General features: G+C 49.8%; 1 protein-coding gene across 6 annotated transcripts in view; it reads left to right on the top strand.

Annotated features, from left to right (window-relative positions):
* LOC142584627 (uncharacterized) overlaps window positions 1-20,640 on the top strand; it is a 105,343-nt gene that overhangs the window by 24,076 nt on the left and 60,627 nt on the right. For 3 of the 6 annotated variants that reach the window (XM_075694776.1, XM_075694779.1, XM_075694778.1), the window contains 2 exons: window positions 13,393-13,467; window positions 13,622-14,184. In XM_075694776.1, the coding sequence (XP_075550891.1) occupies window positions 13,393-13,467; window positions 13,622-14,184 (638 nt within the window). Of the gene's footprint in view, window positions 1-12,902; window positions 13,291-13,392; window positions 13,468-13,621; window positions 14,185-20,640 lie in introns of all 6 variants that reach the window. The other 3 variants (XM_075694775.1, XM_075694774.1, XM_075694777.1) reach the window with 2 other exon arrangements.

Raw genomic sequence — 20,640 nt, 5'->3', positions numbered from 1 at the left:
TGTGTTGTGAACTATTTTACTTATATCGGTTTTAATTCAACAAAGAAACCCAGTGTCTCTGTATTAGCAGCATGAAATGGTAAATCTGCTCAATATCTGATCGCTTGGCGTAGGGAGCAAAGCATAAACATAAGAGCGCATGCTCGTGCACGGCCAACCTAAGGCAACCACGAAACATCTAAGCGGCAGGCGCAATCAAATATTTGTGATGCACCGGCATCGTTCTCGCGCATTTCAAGTCTAGTAGGCTTCAAATTACCATATGTCTACGCTAGCCTTCCTGCATGAGGCCGATGGCGCTGCTCAACGCAGCGATAACTGCGGTTGGTGAACCAGCACGGTACATATGTAAGCTGTTCGCTTCGGCATTGCCTTTTTTGCCTGCATACAGCCATAATATATGAAGGATCGCATAAAAATAATGCGATGCCTATTTCTGAGGACAAAATTTCCGTAATGCGTGTGAGTGCGTCGTAGTGAACGGAACAAACACAACCGAAAAAGAAATTCGGTGATAATCCTCTCTCTCGAAAAAGCAAGAGAAAACGGGCTAACGCCGCAATAGGGCCTCGCATAGTCACGCCGCACAACGTTTATAAATATATAACCGCTGATGCGGTATGCTTGGACCATGCGGTATATAGAACAAAGATATATGTAATCCAGCACTTACCACTGCTTAGGACGCTCGCGCAGTTCGTAAACAGTCCCTTTGCTGGACAAGCGTAATTCAGACTGTAAGGTATGCTGCTATCACTTCCCAAAACTATTTTATTCAGGTGCGGAAACCTCACCCATCGAACCAAGTAGTCACGCAATGTAACCTGCAGCGAACAGATTGAACGCTTGCCAATTAAAGTATAACATCACAGCTCCTATCGTAGCAGAACGGTAGCCACGATCACGCTGTTATGATCGTCGCGTATGTTTCCGCAGCTTAGAAATAGAGGATAATACTGTAATAAGGTCACATTAGTGATTGGAACATTCGGAAATACACAACTGATTTCCGAGGCTGATCGCAGGCTCAAATATGCGCGCACCCATCGCGCTGCGTGTTCCGTCCACGTCCTCAACGCCAACAGAAACTCCGGCGATGACGCCTTATACCACTTCAGCACGTCTCACAGAACCGTTTACCACGTAGAAGACGCACGTCATACTAAACAGACTGCACGACCGCGAAAACAAACGCCAGAAACTGCCGCCAAGCGTATACCTGCCATGCAAAAGACCGCTTTCACCCAAGCCAGTATGGCGCTGCTCATAGGCGGCGCCACTGCGTTCGCAATATGGCGGCGCCTACGAAAAAACGGTCTATATACAAGGCATATAAGTACAAGGCATACATACACTTACAATAAGTAAAACATTTCCAAATTTACTTCAATGAAAACCACAGAGATAATTAATCAGTAATTGTATAAGTACAAGGCATATATACACTTACAATTAGTAAAAAATTTCCAAATTTCTTTCAAAGGAAACCACAGAGTCAACATTTTCAAAACCCTCGGAATTAAGTTTGTTCCAGTCAACAATTGTTTTAGCCAAAAAAGAATGCTTAAAGACATCAACTCTGGAGGAATAAGGCATGAAAGCATAGCTGTGATTAATCCTTGGTGATATTCTGCCAGGAGGTCGCAAGTACGGGCTGAGATCCACGTTTAGGTTTCGCGTTTGTAATTGGAACATGAATTTTAATCTAGCAACCCTCCGGCGCTCAGCAAGTGTAGGAATGTTAGCCCTATCAAGTAACTCTGTAACTGACTGTTCGATTGTAGGAGGAAAAGATAAACCTGCCAGCAAGACGCTATCTTTTTCAAGTTTATTAATGGGGTATTGCTGGTAAGGGTCCCAGACGATACTTGCGTACTCTAGACTAGGGCGAACAATTGCCCGGTGTGCACTTGGTTTTACATCAGAACTGGCAAATTTCAGTTTCCTTTTTAACAAGCCGAGCTTTCGCTGTGCGGATCAACAAGAGATCGCCTCATGACGGTTCCATTTTAGATGTGCTATAGTTATTCCAAGATATTCCATTTCTTTTGTACGTTTTATTATATCACCGCCAATAAATAGCACAGGAAAAAAGCGCGGGTAGTTTATTTGATACAGTCATGCAAGCCGACTTAAAATTAATTTGCATATCCCATAAGGTACACCAGTCATTAATAATCTGCAATGACTCATTCAATAAAATTTGGTCACTGGCGCTTTTTACCCGACAGAACACCAAACAGTCATCTGCAAATAGTCGTACTTCAATCAGTGGGTTAACGTTCATGGCTATATCATTAATGTATATCAGAAACAGTACCGGCCCCAAGACCGACCCCTGTGGAACGCCGGACGTAACTGGCAGTCTTGACGACCGTTCATTAGAAATTTCTAGGAACTGATGTCGATTCTTTAAATAAGCCTGGACCCATCGTACGATTTTCGGACTAAGACCAGCGTCATAAAGCTTGCGCATAAGTTTTGAATGGCAAACCCTGTCAAATGCCTTGGAAAAATTCAAGGCTATGACATCTGTGTCTTCTTTATTGTTTATGGCTGAAGCAAAGTCTCGAACAGCCTGGTCACGGTGGAGAGGTGCCTGCGAAATCCGTGTTGTTTAGCATGGATTTTTTCGTTTCCATGTAATCTGTTACATACTTGCAGAGGATGTGTTCCAACAATTTACAAACAGTACATGTAATAGAAATAGGACGGTAATTGTTCACGTTGAATCTGTCTCCTCCTCTGAAGATCGGCACTACCCTCCAATCATCAGGTAAAGTACCGGTGTCTTAATGATGCCCGAAAAATTTGTACAAGGAGTTCATTAGGTATGTCTTCTGGCTGCTGATGACTTCTTACAATTTAGTTTCAATAGGAGCTCTAATACTCCTTCCTTGGAAATTTGAACTTCGTCTCCGCAGGTGTCCCGTGATTCCCCCCGTAGGTCGATTTGACCAGGCGAGGACACTGCGCAGAAGTAGCAGTGATCGAATTCCTTTGCCACAAGTGCTATCATCCACGCGGACTGCAGTTATAACTGGTTTCGAACCGGTCAGATGTCTCCGTAATCTGTCCGGACTATTGAGCATCTAATTGGTCAAAGTAGTTGAAAAGAAAGTTGCCCTTTTAGTTCGAACCTGCGCGCTAAGAACAGATATCGTATCAGGGTTTCTTGGCGTTGCCTGCCGGGCGCGCCGTAGTCGGCGTTTCAAGTGGATAATGGTTCTAGTGATCCACGGGTTTGCCTTTTAAACGCGTTTTCGTCTGACACGTACAAACTGCGATACACAATCTGCAACTGTTTGACTTAAAGTGTGTCCAAAGACGCTGCACATCATTTTCCTGCGGTATCCTGTCAAGAGCTAGCTCTAGATGATCGAGTATTGATGTCATCTGCCCTTGAAAATTTAGCACATGCGTCTTACAATGTTTGGCAAAACCCTTATCGTCTACCCTAAGGGTGGCTGCTATGGTTTTATGGTCCGATATTCCATTTTCTACATTGATTTGGCAATTAAAGCTGTCTTCCGATAAAAATACCAGGTCAAGTATCGAGTGGCACTGACCCTGTATTCGCGTTGGTTCATTTAACACTTGAATTAGGCTATGTTTTGCCATTATTTCCAGCATACAGACCGCGTGGATATGCGTGCGTTCCAATCAACACCAGGCAGGTTGCCCATTAGTATTAACCTACTATGTTTGTTATGCTTACAATGTAATCATCAAGCTTCTGAAGAAACTCTGAGGAACTGCCAGGGGCACGATAAATAACACCAATTATTAAAACGAATCTATCGATAAATAATTTGCACTAAATGCTCTCGTGATCCTCAATGACGGGAAGTGGTTCGTACTTATTGAGTTCTTGATTAACGAGGCAACGCCACCGCCCCTTGTTGTCCTGTCATCACGTATGACATGAAAAGAATTCGGGAAAACTTGATTTTAAATGTCTCGTTGTAACCACGTCTCCGTGATGCCAACCACGTGAGGGTCGTGTATTAAAGTCGGGCATTCGAATGGTTCGTGCTTGTTAACAATGCTTCGTGCATTTATATTTAGTAGCCTTATTTCTTGGGGCTTCTGTGGCCACGAGCACTCGTGCGGCCCAGATTGGCGGTTAGTGCGTGCTTCGGCTATTTGCCGGCAAAGACGTGGAAGTAATCGTGGGCACGTTTGGCGACGGCCGCCTTGGTGTGACCGCGGAAAGGATTTATAGGCTCGGCCAAAAGACGAGATACATCCATTATGTTAAAGCTATATATCGCCAATTAAATATCTACAGGCACTAATACCAAAATTTGCATGCACTATAGACGCTTTCAGTATTGGAAAGATCTTCGAAATTCAGCTTAAGACATTTTCAGTATAGTGCTCGTGTTGGTTTGTTTCGTCGTGGTTTGGAAGTGAGCTGCTATATTCCATTATTCCACCAAAATTTAGATTGGCCTGCTCTAAGATGAAATTTGCGTTGAATTCCAATGGTAGGTCCAGATCGTTTTTTTTTTTTTTTTTTTTCCCGCTCAGTATCGAGCAATCCTATTCCAGTGGCAGAATGAGAGCGTGGGTTGTGTGTTCCAATGGCGTAGTGGGACCAGCCACCGATTCCGGATCGCCCTGCGGAGCAAAAATATTTCCTTCGCCGGCCTCTACTTCCTGTCATAGTCGCCTGTTTCCGGTCCCGGGCAGCCATGGATGCTGTGTCACGCCGTGCATTTTTGTTCCTGCTCCTGAATGGTGACAGCTCCGACTCGACCACTATAAGTTCCCAAGTCCTTGTGAGGATTCTTCCGACAAGGAAGAAAAGCAAACGCACGGTACGACGGGATGGTCCAGATGATGGTGATGAGGTCTACCCGGTCCACCTAGAGTCACTGTATATGGCTCCCGCAGGGCATACAGTTTCATACAATAATTACTAGAGGTAGCTCTGTCGCTAGTGTCTACGGGAGCTGCTATGGGAGCGGTTGTACCAGCATGGGAATTATGGGAAGTACATGGATTTGCCTAAACTTCGTCCTCCCGGCTCGTCATTTTCAACAATGTACCGCGCAGTAAATAATTATACAAAAACATTAAAATTGTCCGACACAGGACCTCTAGCAGAGGCCTGATATTGAAATCATTTCGCCACGGACGCATGCATGGCGAGCGATGTGAAACGCCCTTCCGAATTTATCGCGACCATGCCTTGAGACGCTTGGCGCGTTTCGACCTGGCCACCTCGACAAGCTCAATCGTTGCAATTAGTAGCGATTTACGTGTTCGCAGCGTGTTCTGCACTTCGAAAAGTACAGATTGCTCCGAAATTTACGACAATGAAGGCACATGAAGCGTAATATACAAAGCCACAAGCACGAAGATCAGACAGATCCATGTACTTTCCGTCATTCCCGAGGTGGGTCAGTGACTGCAGTGCCGCAGGGAGCGATGTACAGTAACTCTAGATCCGCCCAAAGTCCCTTGATAATTTGAAAGTACCGCCACGCGGCCTCCTCGCCCCTTGCGCCCGTTTTTCTGCACGACCATTGGTCTCCCTGTCGTTGCCCTTGGAAACGCGCAGATCTTTCCTTTTGCTTGTTTTTCTTTTTCCTCCGCACCATTTTTTCTCCTCGGCTTGGCTTTAGCTCGCTGTAGCGGACGTTGTACGCTGTGTTTCCTGTTCTCTGTGTTAGCGCTATGCCGTGCTGTTGCGCATATAACTGCAGCAAGAAGCCTGAAGATTGTTATGCAATATTTGTGATACCACAAGGAAAGCGTGATGGCTTGTGCAGGAAGCAGTGGCTGCATAATATTGGCCGAAAAGCTTTGTTCTGACAAAGAACAATGTTTGCGAGGTGAGGCGTCGTTCTTATTGCTCGTATCAAAGCATCCCCTAATGCTGCATTTTTTTGTTAATCTTCCCGGCCGGCTCACTGGAGTTTTTGCTGCGGCAATTGATACGTTGCATAAAAATGAGGTTGTCCTCAGTATGCTTAATATTCTGGTGCAACTCCATGACCTCGTACGTCGCTAACTGTTGTTATTCAGTCGGAAATGCAGCACCATAGGTAGTTTTCCGCTGGGAAGAATTCTGAGCGATGATACAGCCTCTCGATCGACTTTTTCGTTATTAGGATACGTTACCTGTTTTACTGAAAATTGAAATAGCGGCTTGTAGAGGAGCTATAGTTTTCAGCTTACGTCGATTTGTGCGTCAGTCATACAATGATAGCAGGCCCTGAAAAAAATTTGTGGCAAGTATACCCTTGGTATTGCATGTGGTGAGCGCTAGCTTTAAAGTTTTAAGGCGAAAGCCTTTAGATCTCGGTTTCAAGGTCGCGGTGTGAACAGAAAATATCACGCGACCCCGGAAGGCCAGAAAGTTACATAAAGGGAATGCACAAGAACAATTTTTCAGTACACTTAAAGGGACACTAAAGTGAAAAATGATTTCTTCTGCATCAGTAAATTACCGTTCTACAACACCAAAAGACCACTCTTACAACGATAAGACGTTTGATATGCCAGAAAAAGCGTAAGAACTAAATACGGGTGGCGACGCCTACCTAAGTTTCTGCACCTAGTGGCTGTGACGTCTTGTATTTTGATGACATCTTCTAGGGCCGACTAATTATATGTAGCGGTGCAGATTGACTACATCGTGTTCTAAAGGAACCAAATATTAAACACGGCAAGTTTCGGGAACCTTTATTCAGCCAACGCGGCCCAAATGCGAAAACATGCTTTGGAATCCCTGACGTCACGCTGACGTACCGGCGCTGGTGTTTCGGCGTGAAATTCAAATACTGATACTTGGACCTTCATTTTCTCATCTAATAAACTACATTTTTTAAGTGACTGCCTGCAGGGTTCTCAGACAATGCTTCATTAGTCGAAACTGATTTATTGTTTCGCTTTAGTGTCCCTTTAAGCACTTGCGGCACACAGCAAGTGTCGTCTGCTTGTGTTACAACATGCTCCGTCTTTGACGAGAGCTCCGCCGTCAGTGTCGGTCTGTCTTTTCGCGAGCGCTATGATTCGACTTCGTTGCGTTGTGGACTGCAAAGGTAGCGACTGGCAATATGTCAAGCTGCGACATCATGTCCCTCTGCAAGACAGTAGACGAGCGGACTGGCTGCAGCGCATCGGACTGCCGCTATCCGATGGGTGCCAGGATTTGCGCGATTGCGGCCGTCACTTTACACCGGAAGATTACTAGAGAGTTTTAGCAGTGCCGTATCACGACACGATACGTGCGGTATACGGTACGGTATTACCGTTCCGTACCAACCTACTGCGATGACCGAATACGTTTTAGCTGCGTGTGCCGCTCGATGCGTACGGTAACGTGATAATGATGATAGTGGCCAACATTGGGGCCTTGGAGAATACAATAACTATGTACAGAGCGCGAAATATTCATTTGGGCAAATACTAGAAAGGTTTAGATTGTCCACTCTCACATCATTCTTTACGGAAGTGCCGGGTTATGGCAAACGAAGACGCCAGTCACAAGGCCAGTAGCGACCTCTTGTGACACTTTGTCCTGCAACACCTGAAACATATTTTTGTTACATAGGTGTTTTTGTCTAAGCAACATATAAATATAGGAGTGTTGTCATTTGCACCGCTGCCGGCCCTTTACACCAGCAGACAAGTAGAATATAGTTACTGCTATAAAAACTCTGCGTCCCCTCTAAGTAAACTCTGAGTCACTCTATGGCGCCACCAACATGAAGTGCTTTTTTATGCCTTTTCTTATTTTCTGTTTTTCTTTGAGATAATTTTCGCTTTTCGGGATAGGCCTGGGAGTCAAATTCCAGGCCTTCGTCAGGTCCTTTCTCATGAATAGAACTGCTACTATTCAGGTGGGGCAGATTCGGTCGAGCGTGTACGAATTAGGAGCTCGGGGTACCCCTCAGGGATCAGTCATCTCGCCACTGCTCTTCAATATAGTCATGAAGGGTCTATCAGATAGGCTGGGCGGCCTCCAGGGCATAGATCACGCACTTTACGCAGATGACATCACGATCTGGTGCCCAAGGGGCTCCCTAGCTGAAATGGAGCAAGCTCTACAAGCGGCCTTGGACGAGACGGAGGCTTACCTCGCGGACACGGGTCTCAAGCTGTCTACGAGTAAATCGGAGCTGTTGCTTTACAGACCCGCAAGGCAAGGGGTTCGGGGTCTGACACCCCTCAACCAGCTACCCGTGGCATTATACGCGAATAATGGGCAGAAAATTCGCAGAGTCGACTCAGTCAAGATCCTAGGCCTGCTCATAGACGCGAGGGGCTGTAATGCCAGAACAATTACCCACGTTACAGCCAGAACAGAGGATATGTTGCGGCTAATTGCTAGGGTGTCCAACCGAAAGGAGGGGTTAGGTGAAGACAATCTCCTTCGGATGTACAACGCGTTCCTCATGAGCCATATTAACTATGTGGCGTCGGCTCTAGTGTGGACAAAAACGGAAAAGACCAAATTAAATACACTCATGCGCAAGAGCATCAAGAAAGTGCTAGGCTTGCCTATTGCCACGAGCTCCGACAGGCTAGATCAACTCGGTATGCACAATAGAATAGACGAGATCATAGAGGCACAGGTCACTGCCCAGGTGGTTAGGCTATCGTCGACCCAAGCTGGCAGGCGAATTCTCGACGAGGTTGGCATGGCTCCTAGGATAATGGAGGACCGGCGTATAACATTGACACGAGAAATGAGGGCAACCTACCTGGTGAGGCCCTTCCCGCGGAACGTACATCCTCAGCATAACGAGGGTAGACGTAAAGCCCGTGCGCGAGCCATATTGAAGAAAGTTAGAGATGACAGAGACTCCGCGCTCTTTGTCGATGCGGCGCAGTACGGGAACAGGAGAGTGTTCGCGCTGTCGGTTGTAGACGGGCGGGGGGTGCTTCGGTCCTCGGCCTCGGTCAGAGCGGCCACCGCGAGTACAGCAGAGCAAATTGCGGTTGCGCTGGCCTTGTGTGATACAGAGCGTTCCTACATTTACACCGACTCGAGAGACGCAATCAGAGCGTTCGAGTCGGGTAACCTCGCACGAGAAGCGGCCTCTATTTTAGAGAAAAGGGCTTACCCCGGTTTTCATTATATCACGTGGTTCCCCGCACACGTGGGGACGAACGTTCTCGACGGATTCCCAAACCTCAACGAGCTTGCCCACGACCGTGCGCGAGAACTCACGCGCCGCGACGGTATGGAGGCTCCGGAGGGGCAGGAAGGGCCTCAGCAGAACGATCCACTCCTCACATTTAATGAAATCACTAAACATTACCAACTTGGTCGGAGAATTTATCCTCTGCCTCACCCGAAGCTCAGTAGAGGTCAGTCAGCTACACTTAGAATGCTGCAGACGGGATCTTTCCCGTCGCGGGGATTCCTCAGTAGGATGTACTCGGATGTGGACCCTAGTTGTCCCGACTGCACTGAAACCTTTTGCTCATTGGCTCACATGCTCTGGCGATGTCCCGCGTTGCCTAACGACTTCCTCTCCAGCGAAGCCGAATGGGAGGAGGCCATCAGAAGCACGGTACTCCGAAAGCAAGCCCAGGCTATCCAGAGGGCCCAGAAAGAGCGGAGCGTCACGGCGTTCTGTCCTTTACGTGGGCGCGGCCAGCGGCTACAATGGCCTCCCGTTAGGAGGTCCTGGTAGCTCCTCAGGATTAAATAGAGTTCGTTGTCTGTCTGTCTGTCTGTCTGTCTGTCTTAACTCAAGGGTACGGTAGGGTTCAGTTCAACCGAAGTTTCCTCCCGGTTAAAAGGGCTGCCTTGCTGCTACTTCGTCGTGTCGCAGCAGATGAATTAATGTTAACTCGTGCCTTGGTCCTATCATCGTGAAAAACGCACACGAGACTTGAACATGCACGTCGTGGACTCTGTGGCCGACACCAGCTTCTCACTGTTTTGGCTTGGTGCAGCTCGGCTCGCGAAACGCGGTGCCAGCCGAGCCTTACCGACTTCTTACCGTCCAATATGCCGTACGGTAAAGTTAGCGCATGCGCAATCCTCAACCGGAAGGGTATTACCGCACTTACCGTACGTTAACTTGGAACTGCTAAAACTCTAATAACGCAATAGCGTTTCGCGAGTCCGGTATTAGGGTAAGCGCAACGGGACAGTGCCTGGCCGTATCCCCTTGCGTGTCGTTTCATGGGATGAACAGAAGCACAAATGCGAATGGTCTGCACGGTGCAGCCACCTGGTGGCATAAAGCTCATCCAGACACAGTAGCAATAACAATATGTATTCTTCGCTTGCTGGTGTAAATTTTTTGCTGCAGTGGAATCGTTAACGCGTTGTTTGTGTAAATGTTTAACATGTTTTGCATTTGGTTAGAGAAATATTAGCTCTTTGGCTGGTTAAGCTCTGTACCACGGGTGGCTGGACCGTGGAGACCGATCAGGCAACTCACGTACGTCTACGCTAAAGTTCCTTCATCGGCTTGAGTTTATGCCTCCGCCGTTCCGTCGAAACGTTCAGCCAGTGTGTGCTTACCGGAATACCAGACACGTTCGGCGCTGTGACAGAATGCTCGCAACGCACGCTGCTTCGATAGCTGTCGCTTGGGGTTGACGGCCAAGCGGCTAGCGGAGAGGTTTCGTGGGGGCGGGTTCCAAAACAACCGGAAGTGGATGATGTGGCGTCGCATCGTGACGCAGAACCAGTAAAGGCGGATCGCTGGGCGAACGAGTTTAGGAGGAAAAGCATGGCAAGGGAGGAGGGCAACTTGTAATCGCTTGTGGTTCCATTAATACGTAACGCTTCCCTTAAATTGTGGTGTGGATGTTCTACTTAAGCTGTACCCTGCGCGTCTTCAAAATTTGTCCGAACTGTTTCGGGTCCTTTAAGGTGGGTTAGGGAAGATTAAAGTTGATTAGGGTGTATTGAGGCGGATTAAGGTGCATGAACAAGAATGAAGGTGTATCACGGTGGATGAAGGAAGATTAAGAGGATTAAGGTGCGTGAACAATGATTAAGGCGTACTAAAGAGAAGTAGGGTGGATTAAGGCTGATGAAAGATAATTAAGGTCGATTAGGGTTGAAGGAAAATTAGGACCGATAACGGTGGATTAAGGTGAGTTACAGTAGGCTTTACAAGGCTTTCGCATTCGCGTCTCTTAGGCGATAACTGAGGACACCTTGGATTTTTGGTATTTGCTTTGAACTGCACTTCCACGCACGAAAGAGTGGGCGACGATTATTCGGTTTTCTCACGAACATGGGCAATGTGGAGGGGTTGTTCACATGATCGCACGCGCTTTCTGTTGATATCGACGTGTAGGCGAAGGCCGGGAATCTTCGCATTAATAGGGAATGTTTTAAAAACACCTTTCTGCGGTTTTGTTCTGTGGGGAAACTTTTTTATTGATTTAACACGAGCTGAAATCATTGCATCAATGCGATTTCATTACGACGGTTGAGCAATCAATCATGATTGTGGTCATGAAATAGTAATGCAAGAAATATTCTGCAGGCAATAATGTTTAGCACTGCAAGGTTTTTCATCGTAATCCACCTTCGTGGACGTTAATCCTCAATCCACAATAATCCTCCTTCATCCACCCTAATGCTCCTTAATCCAACCTAGTTCTACTTATCGCACCTTATTCCTGCTTAACACACCTTAATCGACATTAAAACAATAAATAATCAATGATTAACTTTGCTAATCAGTAATCATCTCTTATACACGGCTGGACATGCTTTGGTTCGCTTCCGGCCTTTCTTTGGTCACGTGGTATTTTCAGTACCTCACAACGAGACCTTGAAACAAATCTAAGGTGTTCGCTTAATAAGCCACACGCATAGGGATATGCCACAAGCAATACTAGTTCAGACGCACAAAGTAAAGCATCTCATCATGGGGCAGAAAAATTGTCTGCAGTATCGAACTCGCCGCAAAGCACATTTTACATCAGTATGCCCCGTTCATACGGCTTTAGGAAAAACCCAAGCTCCTCATAAACGTTGCCTTGAGCATTGTCCATGCGGTTATCAGCATTTCTCAAAATTTTCAACATCACTGGGCCCTGCAAATGGCCCAAAATGACGCGCCTCCATAGAATGCTGCGGCCCGTCCGCCAAGGAGAAAAGGCATCGAGGAGGAAAGCGCCTCTGGGAGGAGAGCACACGCATTCCATGCGCAGATTTGACGAGAGCGATCTCGGTCGGAAGGGCGCGCTCCGTTCGGAGTCTACCATTGGAATTCAACATTAGTCTGGTCCAAGCTGCTCCAAGATGACTTTGGGCAGTCCGCCCCTGCGGAGTGGTTCGAAGAATTTAAGACGAGTTCCTTAGTAGGCCACACTGGCAAGAGTGAAGTCGGTGAAATAGTCGCGGTATATTGTGTTCCTTGTCTCAGCTGGTGCTTGTGTCTAAAGGAAGTCATCGTAAGTGCGAACGTACCCACGAAAACTGTGTCCTTGGGGCAAACCTTGCAGTATAGCTCGCCTTTGTTCTCGTGCCCGCAGGGATATTACGAAGTTGCCGGTGCGCATGCCGTACTTTCATCGCTGCACGGGCCTTCCGCGGATTTCGCAAAATGAAAATAATGCGCCAAGAGCACAGCCGCTAAAGGGGCCAGTTCGGCTCGACACGAGTTCTCGGTGTTCCTGTGGTTGAGAGGGCTGTTCTGCAAATAACATAGCCACTGGAGTCTTTTCGCAGGCATATGTTATTTTGCAGAAAGCTTTCGTGGCTCTCCTTTGAATTTCTCTGGAGAATAAGATGAGCAAAATGCGACCAAGGTAAAAGCGGCAGCTGACGTTTCGACAGGTGGACTTTTCGAGGCTTGAAACGACAAGTTCTCGAACGTTGGCTCCCGTTTTTACCTTGTTCTCGTTTTGCTCGTCGTCTTGAACTTGCATCTCCCGCCTTCTCTGTGTTCTCTCTGCAGAATACGGTGGTACAGCTACTGGAACCACGCCCGACATCTTTGGGCACATTTAGGCACTGTTCAAAAGTTACTTGGAGAGATGTGACCGTCATCGAGATGGTCGTGCGCTTCGCATGCCCGGCAGCAATATCGAGCGAGGAGGCCGCCGTGGCCCTTCGCCATTTCTCTTTCCCCCACCCGGCGTGGCCTTATTGATCGGCCCCTCGCTAAAACGGTGCAGCGGGGGCCATTGAAGCGGCGCGCGCTGCTGTTGCCGCCGGCGCATCCATTTTGCGCTCGCCTCCCGAATCGGGATTCCCAATGTCGCCCTTCCACTCGCGCCCATACTGGGGGCCGCAGCGCGAAACAAAGCGCCTGCTGCTGCGGCTCTAGTGTACCATGTTGCTGGGTAAGTGCTGCGCGCGTGCTGGATGCTTGCGTGTGTGTGTGTGTGCTGTGTCGACGCTAGGCGGCGTCATGCGTGCTCCAACCCTGTCGTTTGTACACCCAGCTGGAAGTCGCGGGAAGTACTTTGGGCAGCAGCTTGATGATTGGCGCCAGAACAGCGAGCTATACTCGAAAAAAGGTGAATAGAGGGTCTCCCGCTTTCCTCCTTTGGTCTTGCGCCCCCGCATCCCTGCCCCCCCCCCTTTTTTTTACGGCTAAGTTGTTGTCCCGTGCGAGAGGACACGCCCGCGTAGGCGGAACAGTGCTCACTGACGTTCTCGCCGCCGACCCAGCGGACTACGACTACCACCACGCGATGGCTCAGCACGCGGCCGTGGTGTCGGCCGCTGGCGGCGGCCAGCTGCACCCGGCCATGGCGCAGCTGCCCATGCTGCCCACGGGGCTCAACCTGTCCATGGGCTCGGCGGCCAACATGGCCGCCAACATGGCTGCCGCCGCGGGCCTCCAGATGTCGCAGCTGACGGCGAGCGCCAACTCCACCTCGTCGTCCGCCTCATCGGGGGGCGGTGGTGGTGGGGGCTCGGCGGCCGCGCTCCATCACCACCACCACCACCACCACCAGCACCTTCAGCACCAGCACGGGAACGCTCCGGCGGCGCACCAGCAGGCCGCCGCTGCGCTGCACCACCAGCACCAGCACCACCACCACGTGGGCTACATGGGTCACATGGGCGCCGGTGCCGGCGTCGTCGGCCCCGGCGGCAAGCTCAAGCACAAGAAGCCCAAGGTGAACAAGGACGGAGTGCCGGCACCCAAGCGTGCCACCACGGCCTACATCACCTTCACGCAGTGGTACCGGGAGGAGATGAAGAAGTCGGGACGCCAGATTCCGCGGGTGAGTGCCACTTGTTGTCGTGGAACACGGAAGTAGTTGGGCATCGCTGAAAGGTGGCAGGCCTCGTTAGTCGGCCATAACAGGTTGGAGACTGCTTGCCTCGTCTTGGGCCGGGCTTTATGGAGGCAGCTTCTTTTACTAGCATTGAGAAATGCTTGCTTCTTTCCTCCTGCCTGCACCGAGTGCCTTGACCTGATTGACTGTTGAAACGAGTGAGCACCAGCCAATTTTCTCGTCTTGTTGGTGTAGTTGTGCAAAAAATACGTAAGCAAAACCATTCAGTCAGTTGAGAACAGACTTTACTATAACAAATTACACTTTTTGGTAGTTTTGTAATTCACCGATTCCCTTTCTTACTCGGCAACACTTGCTACGATTACTTTTTTCGGTAACCAGTTTATTGACGAGACCAGCTGTAACAGCCCACACTACTTTGAGAGCCTGAGTTTGGTGGGTGATCACGGTTGTGCCACATGGCACCTTAGCAATCGCGTGTTCAGTTGGGCTGCTCGGCATTTATTTCCTCATTTTAATGTTGGCCATGGCATGGCTGGATAGTAGTGGCACGTAAAACATCGGCCTCACAGAGTGTGGCTCCTCCAAGTGTTCATATGAGGACCAAGTCGCAGGAGTAACAATTTTCAGTGCAGACTGTTTGCATCATTACAACACTGCCCTTCCATCCGCTGTGTGCATTCAGCGAGGTTTCAGTGTTGCTGCTTGTCCTTAAAAAAAAAAGAAAATGTGGACGAAAATTTTTAAACAGCAATTTTAGTGAATAAAATACCTGCAGGGCGGCAGAGGATGCACCGAGAGGGCTGCTCGTTTTGTACACTGTATTTGTGCGAGTTAAAGCTTGAAAGGAAAGCTATGCAAAAATGGTCAATAACTTTTTTTAATTTCTCAGTTACCTGCATAGGCCAGTAATTGTTCACTAATCACATTTTCGAATGTGGTTGTAATACCTCATGGGGATTGCTAATAGGCACTGTGTGTGCTCTAAACAGGTGAGAGTGTCGACGATACCTGCTGTTAAAGCTTAGGAAGTTCATGTCTGAAAATTTTGGGGAGGCTTTCCCTCGTATTCTGGACTCCACTATGACTAGACAGAAGTGGTCTTCATTGACGGCAATGCGCCTGGAGTGTGCGTGTAACGGCTATTGCAATAATAACCTACTAACCGAATGACTGCCGAAGCCTTGTTTTACTTCGTGCCGTAGCAAGAGGGAGGTACTTCCGCTTCGTCTGCTTGTTCCCACGTCGTGCAGTCGCGCGCGCAGAAAACGAAAGTAGCTGCCATTTTCAACCGGGCTCCAGCGCCGTGCGTCAGTCGAGGTGCTCGTGTGTGGCACTGGCCGCGTGTTCTCGCGCGCGAGACCGCCACCGGAGGTGCGCCGCTCAGCAAAAACGCGAGGAGGAGAAAAAAGTGGGACCCGCGACATATGCGTCATTTCCGGTGTGGGAGAATGCAGGGATAGTTTTGGTTGCAATAGGCTAGGCGGCGGCAAGTGGAAAGAGTGGATGTTGGCGATGAAGCTCGCCTCCTGAAATCAGGGGCCCGCAGCACTTGGAATATTTGTTTCTGCTAATAATGAGCCGATTAAAAAAATTCTCGCGTTATGACGCTCACTAACGGCACGTAAAAAGTAACCAAAGTTTGCTATGTGGCCTAGTGAGAGGCGCCCTCTACGATATGTGCGGCCATTTCTTCAATTTGTCTCGTTTGTGAACAGGATTCGTCGATCAGACGTGAAGGCTATTCGCAACTTTCACGTATGGTGGCGCCGTCGTGCGGCGGCGGCCGGAAACAATCGAAAGATTATACTCGCCGCTGGCTGCCGCCCGTTCGGGTAGCGCATTGGTGTTGTGTGCGCTTTTACTTCACTTTTGGTTGATGTTTTAACGCGTTCAAAGCTCCCGTGGGATCCTGAAGGACAGTTAACATGCTCAGAATGAGCAAACATAGAAGTAACCGTATTTGTTGCGTGCAGGCAGCAATGGGTGCCGAGCGGTAGTTATGCGGTAGGTGATGTGAGCCTTCACTCAATCCCGCCGGCTGCATCCATGAGGAAGAAATTGATTATTAAACTGCGGATTGGTAAAGCTGTCACAGGAGCGATGAAGGCTTGCAGTGCGCACTTCATGCCGGAGTACTTTTTTTTGGAATACGACAGATAAGTGACGATTCCGAGCACTTGAAATCGCGAACAGACGCACCTCCATAAAGACGCAGGCATAGCTCTATATTACGTGCAGGGAAAGAAATAATACGCAATCTTAACTCAAATGTGTTGTAGGATGATTGATGCTTGCATTCTTGCCGCTCATGCCTTTGCGGCTACGTTGGAGCGCAAACATTCTCCGTGAAGCCTTGTACCTACTTCAAAATTTCTTCTCGTTCATGCATTCGTGCTCTGCAACGCCGGCTTGACATTCCACCATTTTTCGAACAGAGAGATGAGTTTCTCATTTGTACATCGAAGCAAAGTGACGCAGGCGTGGAGGGACCTGGAATTCGTACCTCGTCTGCCACTTCGATTCGCGGCTGCAACGTGTGCATAGGCGCGCATGACTGCACTCGTAAGCAACAAATCCTAGTCCAACAAACGTTAAACTACTGTGCAGTGTTCGCGTCGCGAATCCTCAGCTGATGTGCGTGTATATTATTTTCTAAAGATAACTGGAAGAAGGAAGCGAGCACATTGCCGCGTACCGGTAAATATCGGCTATGTATCGCTTGATCTGTCTATTGCAAGACGTGGTAGGACTCACGCAGGCTGTAAAACTACCGCAAGACTGTAGCTTGCACAGCACACATAACGCGCAATAACTAAATTACACGGGTGAACGGTTATCGTATTAGCTCGCAAAAGCGTTCAGATATATTTTTTTGTTTACTTCTCGTGTTCAGCATCTAGCTTTGTGAACACAGGCAGGGATAACTAGACAAGAAATTTTCGCACGCAAAACTCTGCTTTAGGGCTGCCTTTCACGCCGTCGATGTAAAGGGCTTCGGTCGCGCGACACCAGGAAGGTTTTTTTCTCGGCACGGCGGCTTATTCAAGCGGTCTAAGTAACAACTTGCAGAGGGCACCACACCGTATAAAAGTTCATGGTACCCGTTCAAAGAGGTCAAATTAATAGAATAGCAAATAGAAAGCACGCTCACTTCATTAATAACACCGTCGCGGTAAAACTGAAACCACAGCTCGTGTGATTTGTTTCGAAGCCGCGAAGTTTATATGAAAAGGCCTTCAACAGTCACGGACGTCGACGTGCACGCTTTTATGCCGCAGCACACAAGATGACCAGCGTTTAGGACTTCCTCGCCTTCAAGCAGGCTTCGAATCCTGCGTTCTGCTCGCATAATATGACCAATTACGCAGGCTAACGACAGCGGGCTTAAGAGACATTTCAGCATGACGACGGGAAACATGTCACCGAGCAAAACAACGGCAGCACTGCACCGACTGCTCTAGTTCTTAATCTCTCGGACAGCCATGTTGGATTTAAGGTGGCGCCCCCTATAGGCCGTGAAAGTTGCGAATATGCGAACAGTGGACCGAGGAAGAATAGGCCTCACATGGTGCCTCATTATTTCATCCAGCTCCAATACTCGACAGCTCCCTGAATTTCACAAGTGCTAGCACCAAATCGTTTGTTGGAATGCCCGTAAGGCTTGAGAGTTGAAACGAACTTGTAGGGGGCGTCGTTGCCTCTGTGTTTTCGTTTTGCGGCAGCCATGCTGCGCCCCTCTGTGGACGTGGAACCGGCTTCTTCGCGGCGGGACTTTCGCGACCGGCAGACGAAACGTGTTTCGGTGGTAGTATCCCCCCACTCCGACCTTGACGGCGTCTCGTGGGAACAATGCCGGAAGACCGGCCATGCCTGCGGTGTACGGCGGGCGGCACAGTCCGGGGTCCAGCGGGCGCATTCATCGCCTCGTCGCGAGCAGTGCCTGTAGTCGCGTTCGCAAATGTGCAATGCGGTCGTTGCAGTGGCCGTATGGATGCGCGGTGTTATTGGCGCCATTTGGTGGCACCCTCCCCTGAAGTGGCCTGGCCCATTGGGCGAAGGAGCGGTTTGCGGGCCCGACTTTATTCCAGAAAGGGCATTTGATTGTTGGTTAGGATAGAGGAGGACAGGCGCTTGGCTTAAGTGCTGGCTACATGAATGGCATTCTTGTCTGCCTGCGGCGCCGGGGAATTCCCTCGGGGATCGTCGCAGGCGTGAAAGATGACAGCGCAGGTGCGCGGTGCCTGATCGCAGAGTTCGTTCGACGGTGTTCGCGAAATGCTATGACAGCAATCCGGTCTAATGAAACCGAATCGAGAAGGCTTGCGGGATTCCGTGGCTAGGCGTCAAGCACTCGCTGGCCGACACGGTTGGTGTTGCTCGAACAGGACTCGCGGCGACGCTCACCTTCTGTCAGCCGCTGGCACGAGCCTCGTCCGCCGCAAAAGGCAACGAGACTGTAACTGGGTAGCGTATTGTTTACTGGCGAGCACACTGGTCGTCCAACGCAATGTGTCGTGCTGCACCCCCGGCAATGGCGGCGGCGTTTTGCGCGCTCGTTTCATTATCGTTGCCTTTCTACGCCCCGTTCCCCACACGGTGGGCTGTGGCAATCGATGAACGCGGCGAGTGACGTCAGCGAAGCAAACAAGGCTGGGCGCGAGGGAGGCGGTCACGTGACGCGAGAGCAGAAGGGCGGGGATTACGTGCGGCGGGGTCATTTGCATCTTCTCCCGGGGATCCGCTGCTCGACGGACGCACTTGTGGCGTCGCTTGAAACAAGCGGCACAAAACGAGCGTCACAAAACGAGTCGTCGTTGGCATTGGCCCGACCGTCGACGGTGTCCCCGCGTCTGTTCTTGGCGCCACGTGGTTACGCCTACTGGCGCATGCAAGCCATGTGGCGTTTGCCTGCGAGTGCGGGCGGCGACATTGAGCGACGTGTTGCCGGTATGAGGGCAGCAAACACGCGCCGAAATCGACGGGCTTCATTATTTTTAGTTGATGCGTTTTACGTAAGGAGCAGCGTAACATGTCTGAAAGTCTTGCAGTAAGTTCTTACCTTTGCACATATCAAAAATGTCGTTGGCGCGTTTCCTGCGACAATCGGTAGTACTTGACTTCTGACATCTAGTTTCGGCTCGCGCTATTGGGTAGTCGCTCATGGCACTTCTGACGAGTGACGAAGTCTGGATCTCCAGAACCGAGCGACAAGCACGAACGATGGGATCTGTTCGCCCGATCTGTTTCGTTGCCGTCGTGTGCAAAATCGCTCTCGTGGGGATTGAATGCACGGGCTATGTGCCTTGCTGACCGCGGTGCCCGACACCTTTGCGCGCCCAAGTTGAGGCTCGCCACCGCGAATTTCGGCGCTGTTATGCACGTGCCACGAAATGAACTGCGATCTCGCGGTTGCTGAATCGGCCGTCTGGACGGTCACTCCTCCTCTCCTCCTGCCCGTTTCACTTTCCACGAAGGCGCCCGCGGCCCGGTAGCTGCTGGGCGCGCGCAGCCGGTTTGCGGCGCGCTGCGAGGGTCGATGCGGGGAAGGGGGTGGGCGAGGGCAAGCGGGCTTCGCTGGCGGCTCTTCGGGAGGGCGAGAATGGCCGCCGGAGCTCCCGCTTCGGCCGCCTGCCCTCCCGCGCGCCGTGTCGGGGAGAAACATGGCCGCCCGCCGAGCAGCAGCAGCAGCCGCCGCCATGTCCTCTCTCTCTCTCACGCGGGCGCGCGCGCTCTTGCGTTTCTGTTTTGCCTTCGCGCTGTATTTTTTTCTTTTTCCGCCTGCCTGCTGTTGTGATTTTTCCACCGCGTGTTTTCGTCTTTGTCGTTGCTTTAGTGGCTTTTTTTTTTCTTTCTTTTTTTGAAACAGCCGGGTGGGGGCCCCTAGCAGAGAGATCGCCTACGATGCAACCTAGGTGCGCCCTTTGAGGTTTTTTTTTTTTTTTCTGCCTTTCGTCACCGAGCGATTGATCAGTGGTCGAGCCGAGGAGTGCGCTTTTGGGACATGAGGAGCTCGCAGGCTAGCAGTGATAATGACGGCCTTTTTCGCGTCGGTACATCACTGTTGGGGTTGAAAGGGCCCACGAACACTTCTCAAGCCACCGGTTTTCGGTCGCCACTTCCGTAGATTAACGGTCGGAAAGATAAATTCAACAATAATGGCAGAGGTAAGGGTGTGAATTCCAGTGTTATCCGGCCAACAAATTTCAAATACAAGAAAAAAAAATGCATGCCCTCAACTTCTCACACCCATTGACGCCCCTCGCTGCCCGTGGTAAGAGCCTGAAGCGCCTACATAGTTTGCACTCCATGATTGCCCACGTGTTTGTGGATTCCCGTTACTCCAGTGTGCTAATGACGCTGGCCGAGCAACCTACAACTACACAGTGGCACTTTTCATTAGTTCTGCACAGCACCAGGACAACAGATAGGGTGTGGCAA

Source organism: Dermacentor variabilis, chromosome 6 (genome assembly GCF_050947875.1).
Source record: "Dermacentor variabilis isolate Ectoservices chromosome 6, ASM5094787v1, whole genome shotgun sequence".
NCBI lineage: Eukaryota > Metazoa > Arthropoda > Arachnida > Ixodida > Ixodidae > Dermacentor > Dermacentor variabilis.
The sequence above is the reverse complement of the archived record's forward strand: the minus strand, read 5'-3'. Positions and strand labels throughout refer to the sequence as shown.